Below are 10,675 nucleotides of genomic sequence, written 5' to 3'. Positions count from 1 at the left end.
TTCTAATCCATCTAATAAAAGGTTAATGAAAATAACCAGAAAGATTTTAAGCTTTTTATTGACTCACTGTAAAACTTCTTTTTTTGGATGAGACAGAAAAAAAACTTAACATTGTGAACACTGACTTGCATATTTTAAAGGAACTACAAACCAAAACAAACATCCAACATACTGGGTTTCGGTAAATAAAATTTAAACATTACATATTTACAAATCTACAACCATTCATTTAAAAAGTGCTGCTTGCAGACTAACAAAGTACCATTTTTAAATCCCAGTGAGATAATATCCAGAAATACCCCTCTCTATTATTCCTATTTGCATCTCCCATTTGTATAACAAGGATGTTACATGCAGGAATTTTCTCTTTCTTGGGGTGCAAAATCATTTCATTCGCCAATGAAAGTCGAATTCATCAGGCTGTAACTGTACCAACAGCAAACCTTTTCAAAACGGGAAACAGTTAGCAGTGTCAGAGAAACAGCACAATTTCTATTCATATTTCAATATTTCATCTCCAATAATTATTCCAGTGGAACCATAAGTAAAGCAAAATATATATTGCACTGCAAATGTAAAACCTTTGTTGAAGGTTTTTGACATAAGCATTATTTAGTACACAAAAGGAGAAAATTCAGTTCATACAAAATTTTAAATTGAAAATATGTCTCAAATATTTTATTTATCCATCTTTGCAGTATTGGAAAATATACTCAAATTGCTTTTCTAATAAAGGACAGTGAGATTTGAAAACTGTTTCAACACTGAATTGTATGAGGCTTAGAAATTATCCACCTCAGGAGCTACGTTTTGAACATTATGACTTGAATGAGGAAAATATCCCACTTAAAGTATATCACTATTCCAACTATATTTTATTATATTATTTCTACAGTGGACTGACTTGCAACAGACTTTATAAAAGAATTCATTACCTATAATGATTTCACTTGATGAACTACTAACATGATATAGTGATTTAAAAGCACACCCAAATAAACATTAGCAATGCTTCGGGAGTGCCGCTCTGAGGATGCCAGACGAAAGGAAGATTGTTTGTCTGAAGGATGCATATACAATCCTTTTCATGGTACAGTATATACTTTTCTGATAATACTGGCAGGACTGTTGATATTTGAGTGAAGTGGCAAACTTGTTGGCTTTACAAGTCTGAAGACAGTTGGAAGTACTTACAACTAAGCTGGGACTAGAATGGAGAGAGCGGGCCACGTATTCCAAGTGTTGCATCTATTCCTGTGCCAGCACACACAGTCGCAGTTACGTCCTAGTAAGTGGGAGGTGGTTAGAGAGCGAGCTCAGTTGCTTCTGCCAGACTAAAATAGGAAGCGTGAAGCTTGCTTCATAGCTCAGTACCTCTAACACACCACGCAGCTCTGGAAAAAGCACTCGCCCTCCTTCATGGCTTGAAGGTCCTACAGAACAGTGGCTGCCCCGAGGGGTAAATGACATGGGAAACAGAACTGCAAAGAGCCAGGAACACTACCTTAAACACAGCACAAACATGTAGGAGTTTATATACACGGCAACTACCGTATGCAACTTTTACTTGGTAAATACAGTGCACCTACTGTACAGAGCAGAGCACACATGCACGCTAACAGGTACTTACAGTGAATGTTAAAAAATAACCTGATGCTTTTCACAAGAGTTCAGAAGAATGAGGGGGTACGTATCTGCCCTACGCTGATACACTCCTTACCATGTACCTGGGTGAAAACAGTAGCTGTATTTCATGCGTGAGGAATACTTTACAAGCGTGGCAGTACAAAAGAGAATATCACAAATTGTTAAAATAAATTGTGAAAACTGTTGGTAAGTGTAGCATTGCTAGCTCCACCTCAGGGTGGGGGGATACTTTCAAAAAGGTCAGCTACATAATTAGCAGCAAATTAGAGAAGAGGTATTACCCAATGAAAGCTGCACCCAACAAGACTGCATCTTGCAATTATCATCAGCATATACCTGCAGCTCTACAGATTTTAAATCCTTTCTCCTTAGGGCAGCATCTCCTTCCTACTTTCCAGAGGTCTGGGAGGAGGTTATGTAGAGCTTTATAGCAGCATCACTTCTCATTTAAGCCTCCAAAGAGGCTCACCCTATTTAATTTAGTAAAGTAAATGTGAGCTTTAAAGTTTATCTCCTTTCTGCCCAACTAAATATTGCTGTATTACTACACTTGCAAACTAAAGAGATTTTAAAAAATACCTGCTGGTAAGCAGACCGAAATATAAAATCTAATGTAACAGCTGAATATTTAGAAGTATTATAACAGTAACAACTAAAAGAAATTAGAATTGGAAACTCCATTGAGATTACTTAAAATGAAGCTATTTGTTAAAGCGTGGTTTAATTTGTTTAGGGGGTTTTATACAATTCAGTGTCTGTTTTGCCACCTCCATACAAGACTTCTGATATTTTCTCTGTAGCCTACCTTCTGGTGAGGAGTTGCTATGTGACTGAGAGCACAGAACATTTTTTTTTTAAATCTCTAGAAGAAGAAAACGTGAGTCAAAAGCCATGACTCCATCACAAGGACTGACATAGAGTTTTTCTTCACAGAAAAAAAAAAGAAAAAAGGTTGTTTAGCCTGTGAAATAGAGACCAGACATTCCAAGTACATTTAACTATGCACAATATGCCCCAATAAGTTACACTCCCTATATATTCCCTGTAGCAAGTTTGCTGTATCTACTTTAGTTAGAAGCTTTGGATTAGCATTATGTACGTGTCATATTTAGTGTGTTTCAAACACGACCACCGAGACTCTGAACACCGCATGTTTATGAGGAACTTCTTGCAGGCTGTCATTTGCTTGATATCACATCTGTAATGAGGTTACATTAACAAACGCCAACAGCTGAGACGGACTGATTCCACAGCAGAACCTGTAGGACTCTTCAATGTGCTTTCTCTTTACCAGGGAGCGGGGAGTGAAGAGGAGAAGAAGAGAAGGAGAATTCTACGGAAGTGTTTTACAGAGACATCAGCGTTCGTTAGTAGTGATGTACAGAAGTTTACCCATACCTTCCTTCTGATTGCTGCGGTAACACGTTTTCCATGTGTGCATGAGAGAAATCCTGAATCTAGAGCACTGCCTAGGTGAAGGTTAACATTTTCTATTCTGCTTTAAAAACAAATCACTCTTCAAAAAGTAACTGGACAAGTTACTATAAATAGCAGTGTACTGCAAAAAAATAAGCACTGTATTGCTTATGCAGCAAGTCCATTTAAAATTCACTCCAGTAATTTAAAAAAATTAAAAAAATATCAACTTACTATAAACAATTTAAAATATGTATAATACAACTTTGTATGCTCTTCATAACATCATGAATATTCTATGTAAACAATAGATTTTGAAGAATTTACTTCGCTCACATTAGTTTCAGTGCATTGTTTCTGTACACCTGGTTTTGTTTTGGCTTTTTTTTTTTTTTTTTTTTTTTTTTTAAGAAGGGAGCTGTAATACATTGTCCCAAGTTAAAGAACTGATTTCATTTAGAATCTTCCTTTCTACACGTTGATTTGCAGAAAGGATAAGGGACAGGGAAATAATATTTGGCCCATTTTTCACTCTGTCCTTTTCCACAGCTGCAGATAGGCCTAATTTTTCCAAGGCCTTCTGCCACGGTACCTTCGTCCATACGTTTTTGAACGCTGAAGACTGAGATGTTCCTTGTGACTGAAGTGGTTACTTTACACAGGTACACATCACAGATTTCACCTCTTAATATAGGCATTTTTAAAGATACGGTTCTCCAAAAATCTTTCTGCATTCCATCACTCCAGTACTTGGTGGTCTATCACAATTATGAGTATTTTTCACTTGATTGGCGGTGAGACGATCATAGGCCAGTTTGTACTCTCTGTCAAAAGCATCTGCAGAAATAGAAAAACCAACTTCGATTTGCCATGCTCAAAACCACAACCCAAATATAATGACAGCTACTATCCTTATCAGCATACTAGAAAATAACTGTAAAGTCCTTTTTATTCAGCTCTTACCATAGAATGGCATGCATCTAATCTACAAATTATTTTTTTTTTGGAAGCTGAAAAATTAGTTTGCGTATATTCATCATCTATGCTTATTTGATTAATTGATAAAACCTACCTATATCAATGTTATCTCTTCCTAGGGCAACAAGCGAAAGAAACAGTATTTCTCTGTAAAGGCTCCTGAAATTGTAAAAAGAAATGTCAGTTTATGTACTGCAATAATATACCACAAAACAATCTAAATTAAGAACAGACTGAAGAAAAGTGGAATTCTGAACATAATTCCTGATTGCCACCTCCAAAACATCACTTCTGACCTCTGGAGAATGCCCTGGACTCCCCCCATAGGGACATCACTCGCGGTAGGTCCTTAAGACGCCCACTGATGTGCAGAAGTTGCACCAAGTGCACACGCTTGAGGCACTCAATCAAATCCCACCAAATGTGACAAACAGGTAAGGAGCTTGCTCTTCTGCACTTCTACATTATCTTGAAAAAGTAGGCAGCCAAGCAAATAAACACCTTGTCAATGCTCCAGCTGTTGAGAAGATTGTTATATATCCCATTATAAATAAAAAAAAATCATCAGTAAAATCCAGGCAAGAAATATAAATCCATAGGAAATAATTTTCACTGAGTCAACTGCTAATGGCAAAAACCCCTTCCTATATATGAGACTTAACCTCTCTTAGCTCCTTTTCTGTTCTCTACTGGAAACTTATAAACAAACAAAAAAACCCACCCATGCACCCTAGGAACAAGTGTAAGGTTTTTTTTTTATTTTAAAAAAACCCCGCTAATATATAAATAACACTTAATAACAAAATATGCACACATATACATACTCCCTACTTGATTTCAGAGGTAAGAAAAGAGGTGGCTGTAAGAGGGAGAGGAAACCTGAAAAATAGTTTCTCCAGTTCTTTTCCTAAAAAAAGTTTGCAAAAGTTATCACAAAAAAGAAGAATATTTACCAGACTGAATGATAAACTTGAGAACACTGCTGAAAAATAGTGCTTTTCTTTTTTAAAGAACACACTATGAAAATATAATTCATATTACAATAGCCTTACTGTTGTCCAACTTTGCTCCAGTTAGGCACGTTTGTAATCTTACCGCTGTCTTTTAATATGTGGCCATTTGTTCAGTCTCTCCAATATTTGACTCATTGGTCCGTACACATCATTCATCTTAATGCTTTTCACCATACTTCTCAAGAGCTCCTGATTAAAAGAGTCATCATCTTTTTGCAATAAATGAACCATTGGGTACTTCTGGGCTGAAAAACATTAGAAGTGCTGTAAGAATAAACATATTTTTTGTGTAGCAAGTAGAAAGTTCTTAAAAAAAGGTGGGAGGCTACACAAACTGAAAACATTGACATATATGTAGTGAAGAACGAACAATAAACATGAACTCAAAATAATATCAATGTAAGAAACACAAAAAGCACGTAGGAGAAAACAACTGTAATGGGTCATGAGGTATTTTCAGGCATATGATCCAACACTGGCAACAAAATTCTTAGTAAGCAAATTCTAAAAATAAGAAAACAAACTAAGTGGATGAACTGTTAATGTAAGTTCAGTGTACCACTGAAACACATTCCCTCTTATTCCTCCCTTCCCAATGAAGAAAAAGCCACTGTTCAATGATTTGAAACAGATATGCTGGAAAACTAAACTTGTTCAAGCATTTTACTGCTAAGCATACAACCACCCTCCCTCCCAAAACAAGTCACACAAACTTAGAATAGCAACACCAAACTTAACACTCACTCTCAAACAAAAGAGTGCGATTTTGACCTGCAAGACAAAAAGCAGTATGATCAAAAATCATTTATGTATCTTGTGTGAACTATCCACAAAGACATCTTTTTTCAAAACACCGTTGCTCAAAATTAAAACTGTTCTTTAAAAACAAAACAAAACACAACACAATCACACACCAAAAAGCACAAGAAACAAAGCTTACTCTGAGCATTCCACAAAATATACAGAGGCTGCCTTGGATCCTGATGCAATTTCATATTGTCCCACAGCATCTGAATAAGAACATATTTACTGTCCTCTGACATACATTTTCGTGGAATCTGAACAGGAGAATGCATACAAAAATATTTTATCACAAAGCCATGACAGAGAACATTAAAAGTAAAATTAAAAACATATCTTTAAATCTATAGGCCTCATGGTAAAAAGCTTTAATATTAAAACTGCTGCAAAACCAGGGAAAGCTAAATCTGAACAGGATGTCAGTGACATAGCAAATGAGTATTTTGCTTATCTTCCTACAGTGCTAAATCATAACTTCCTCCTTCTACTGCTTAACAAGTCATCAAACTGCAATAAAACCAACTAGAACTTATCTTCTTTGTAACTGAGCATCACAAATTACAGCATGACTAGTAAGAGGTAAACACTTATCCCACACAAGTACCGCTGAGCTCAAGTTCCGGAGTTATGCATATTTTCCTTCAGTTGACACATTCTTTACCAATTCAGGACTGGGCCCAGTGTATTATAAGATACATTTCTAGGAGTTACTGAATTATCTAATGATTTCCTATATGGAAAAGCAAGCATTCCTCACATATCAGTATTTCTTATCTGATTCCATACCTTGGAGTTTTTATTACAGTGCTCAGAAGAAAGGATTAATCCTGGTAAGTTGCTGGGCAAGTCCAAGCGTCTGAAATACCACACCAAATTCCAGAACACAATAGGATGATGATCTACAAAGTCGGCCACTGTTATTGCATGATCCCCTTCGTTTTCAAGTAAGCTCTCAAGCTCTTTCCACACCACCAGAGGACTGAGATAAGGAACTGTTATAGGATCAGGACTAGGTAAGCGCCATTCCAGGCCCAAGGAATCCTGGGGTAAAACATCAAAACCAACCATTAGTTGGAACGTAACTATTTTCAAAGTCTTATGAATGCTTTTGGTTCCCTATGAGACACAACAACACCTAAAAGCTACAACTAATATTAGTTTTCAATAATAAAACCTAGTATTCCTTGTCATTTGGGATGGTTAGTTCTGTTCTCCTAATTAATGCTGTTTCACATTTCTCTCATCTATCACTCACTTAAAACAATATTTAAGGTAGAAAAAATACACACTGTTGGTCCTTGCAAAGTAGCAGGTAGGCTACCAGTAGGAATGATATGGCTGATCTTCTGGTTTTCCTTCTCGTCTTCTTCCAATGGACCAAAAGTACTGATACTCCTTGCTACAGGGTGACTTGTACATTCTGACCCACAGGTATTTTGTCTTCTTCCTGAGGGGATCTGGATACTTCTGGCACAAATATTGTCATGCTGCTTAGATTTGCTAGGGAGGGGAAGAAAAAAAAAAAGTTAAGAACCTCAGCTTTTTGTTTTACTCTGATTGTGCAAACCTGTACACACGCAGACAGAAATAAACTGGAAATAATCTACCTGACACCTCAAATTCTAGTTGTCAGCCACCACACTCATTCATGCCACAGTGCAAGTTTTATTCCCCCTTGCACTGATAATGAACACAAACATCCCAAGAGTTCACAGAATTTGCAGAATTACAGATGCCTACGTGAATTTTTATATTAGGGATGAAACAGTAAACATCACGCTGAAAATGCATGATGTGGCCAACCCAGAGATAAGGGAGATGCAGCAAGGAGATCCTCTCTCAAATCAATTCCTCCCCTTCAGACAGTATCTTATGAAATTTATTTCTGTTGGTGAGGAATACATGCACATCCTCAGAGAACCCAAGTAATTTCTTTCTGTGCAGAAAATGCAGGTTTACCTATTTGAATTTAAATCCTCTTGAACGGACATTAGAGACGTAGTAAGGCCGACCGTAGCTGCAGTGTTACAGGACTTCCCGCTCTGATTTGAAAAAAGTGATGGGAACTGCATGTTTTCTGTAGAAGGGCTGGACTTCAGGAAATAACTGCAGGGAAAGCAAAAGCTTCATATTACCTAAACACAAACAAAAACTACTTCACAATTATGACCATTCAAAATTGAGGAAAATTTAAATAATGTTATTACCGTCCAGGTCGCCGAAGATCTCGGATTTCTATGCTTAAAAAAGGCAGAAATAAATTTCCACAGAATGGACATGTGGTATTGAGATTTGAATCATCTGCTGTCCAACCTGCCATGATTTCTTCATCATGAACTAAACAGTCACAAGTTCGACATCGTGAACAGCTTGAGATGAGGACCTGCATACAGCAGATAACAGAACCCGGCTATTACATTCCCCAAACTATTCTTCTTCTACAAAGCAGTTAGAACTACAGCCAAAATCTTTGCCCTTAGATGAATATTGCTCACCACTTGCACAGAGTTCAGCCACATACCCAAAACCCGTCTAAGAGTAAAACGCAAAATAATTTTACGAGAGGCTACAACAAGAAATAGCTAGTTATCTATTCTGTATATTTAAATGCACAGTGCAATTTAAGACTTGGTATTTTCACTTTAAACAAATTTAGCTGTGCAAGGGATTCAGATGCCTGAAATCAATGGCATCCTGTTATCAAAATCTTGAGAATTGCAGTCTTAAGGGCCAAAAGATGTGACTGCAATAAGGACACTTCTAAAGCAGGATCTGAAAAGAAACCTACTCTGTCAGAGAAATATTTATCTGTCTTCAGTGGATTAGTTTTAAGCTTTGAACTTTAAACAGAGATTCAGATAGCATTTATATTTAAAGACATATGCTTTTAGTGTATCAATTAAAATCAATAAATCATCCTGTACCTCCATAGCGTAGTTCTGAAACACACTGGTACTACTTGTACTGCAAGAAGATATCAACTCTGATTTGTCAGGTAAAGGGAACTTGGAAAGAGAACCTATTAACAGAAGAAACCCAAAGCATTATTCAGAATATGCACTTTTAATAAACTGTTTTTCGGTCAACCAATACTGCAGTTATATCATGTGTGATCAGATACACTCAAGACAGAAAGGAACGTGAAGATGGAGTGTGAGGCTACCATCTGCCCAGCACCAACAACGGCAAAAATAAAATCTACCAACATAGAATTTCCATATGTTCAGTTTTCTTCTTTTACAACAGTTGGTAGCTTGGAAACAAATTTCACAGATTAAGTAATTCATACCCACACTTTCTGTCCAGATAAAAAGTAGGAAGGATAAGAGCTGCTCCTTGTGGCTGCAGGTATCTCTGACCCTTCTCTTCGCCACACTAAACCCTGAGGCTCCCCCTCAGCCTTAGGATGCCCCAATCTCCTACACTGCCCCTCTCCAGTTCCTCCACATCCCACAAACTGGGGAGCCAAATCTGGGCTTGCTCTTCTAGGTGCTAAGTGGAGGGATCTAAGTAGACAGATCTTCCTTTCATCCTGATTCAGCTTAACAACCTGTGCTCACAATGGCAATGGTACAGAAATCGATGTAACGGTCACTATCAATTATCCAGCACAGGTTAGGAAAAAAAATAGTACAAAGTGTCTAGTAATCAGCTTCAACAGTGGCTTATAGAAAATGATAACAATTTTCAAAAAAGGATATTTACTACTTTTAGAAAACAGAACTAGACTAATAAAGTTACCATTTGAAAGTTTGTACAGATGTTTTCTGGAGCTGTACAGCTTAGACAAATAAGATGGTGACATGAATACTGAAGGACCCAAAGGGTCTCTTATTTGCATAGCTGCAGCATCCAGAAACACATTCAGGGACAGGATGTTACAATGCAAGTTATTCCACAAGAACGAACACCCAAAACAAGGGTCTACAATAAAACTGTCTACAGGTACAGGCATATCTGTATGAGTTATAGTTTGCAGGTAGGAAAAGAAAAATTTAGTTGTTCCGCAAAAAAGACTAATGCCTAGGATGATCCCAAACTGAGAATTATAGAAGAACTACTTTTAGAACTAGAATATTTGTGTTCCGATTGATGAATGAAATGCAAAAGCTGCCTCTTACCACACTGGTCAAAATGTTTTGCTGAGCCATCGTGGGAAGCTGAGCTTTCTAGGCTTGTCCTGCTGAGGCCAATTCCCTTAATTTCTGATGCAGTATTCTCCTGAGGAGAAGCACTTTCAAAATCATTGCAGACATCTTCATCAGTTAGAGAAGTAGATTCTGAGTCCAGAGCTCCAAGAGATGAAACACTTGCTCGGTCTGAATTTTGATCCTGAGAGAAGAAAACAAATTCCACTGAGAAAAGAAAGCGAAAAGTATTTCTCAAAATAAGAGGCAGCCACCTTTGTCTCAGTAAATTCAAGGCAGGACCCTCCCTCCTTGGAAAATCATTTGGCTCAGATCCGTATTCAGAACCGATGTGAAACAAGGCAAGCTTCTCTCAGGGTTAAACACCCACACGGGGATTCTTTTTAAAGATTCTTCTAATAACATATAAATGAAAACTTAAACATTTTAATCCTATAGCTTTTTCCCACCATTGCCATATATCATCAGCCATAAGAATACATTGGGATAGGTAAGGCATCATTAATGCTTTAGTTAATTTGTTGTTGGTGTATTGTCCTAATGTACTTAAAACCAATACGAGACTAATTGTGTCTACTTTCATTCCCAAGGAGTGGGAACGAAATGAGTTTTGGGTGGAATTGGTAGCAACAAAGAACATTATAACCAAATGACCTTAGTTCAAAATTAGCT

The 10,675-nt window shown here is 37.1% G+C and overlaps 1 protein-coding gene across 7 annotated transcripts in view; it reads right to left on the bottom strand.

The window, feature by feature from the left end:
• Window positions 1-40: 40 nt before the first annotated feature.
• DENND4A (DENN domain containing 4A) overlaps window positions 41-10,675 on the bottom strand; it is a 55,270-nt gene continuing 44,635 nt past the window's right edge. For 5 of the 7 annotated variants that reach the window (XM_054214440.1, XM_054214442.1, XM_054214441.1 and 2 more), the window contains 11 exons: window positions 9,977-10,187; window positions 8,780-8,874; window positions 8,063-8,238; window positions 7,815-7,961; window positions 7,145-7,355; window positions 6,642-6,896; window positions 5,995-6,112; window positions 5,799-5,825; window positions 5,137-5,299; window positions 4,136-4,200; window positions 41-3,900 (listed from right to left, as the gene is read on the bottom strand). In XM_054214440.1, the coding sequence (XP_054070415.1) occupies window positions 3,764-3,900; window positions 4,136-4,200; window positions 5,137-5,299; window positions 5,799-5,825; window positions 5,995-6,112; window positions 6,642-6,896; window positions 7,145-7,355; window positions 7,815-7,961; window positions 8,063-8,238; window positions 8,780-8,874; window positions 9,977-10,187 (1,605 nt within the window). In that variant the 3' untranslated portion in view covers window positions 41-3,763. The remainder of the gene's footprint in view (window positions 3,901-4,135; window positions 4,201-5,136; window positions 5,300-5,798; window positions 5,826-5,994; window positions 6,113-6,641; window positions 6,897-7,144; window positions 7,356-7,814; window positions 7,962-8,062; window positions 8,239-8,779; window positions 8,875-9,976; window positions 10,188-10,675) is intronic. The other 2 variants (XM_054214443.1, XM_054214446.1) reach the window with 1 other exon arrangement.

This window comes from Rissa tridactyla, chromosome 9 (genome assembly GCF_028500815.1).
Source record: "Rissa tridactyla isolate bRisTri1 chromosome 9, bRisTri1.patW.cur.20221130, whole genome shotgun sequence".
Classification (NCBI taxonomy): domain Eukaryota; kingdom Metazoa; phylum Chordata; class Aves; order Charadriiformes; family Laridae; genus Rissa; species Rissa tridactyla.
Note: the sequence above shows the minus strand (reverse complement) of the source record. Positions and strands in the feature narration are given on the sequence as shown.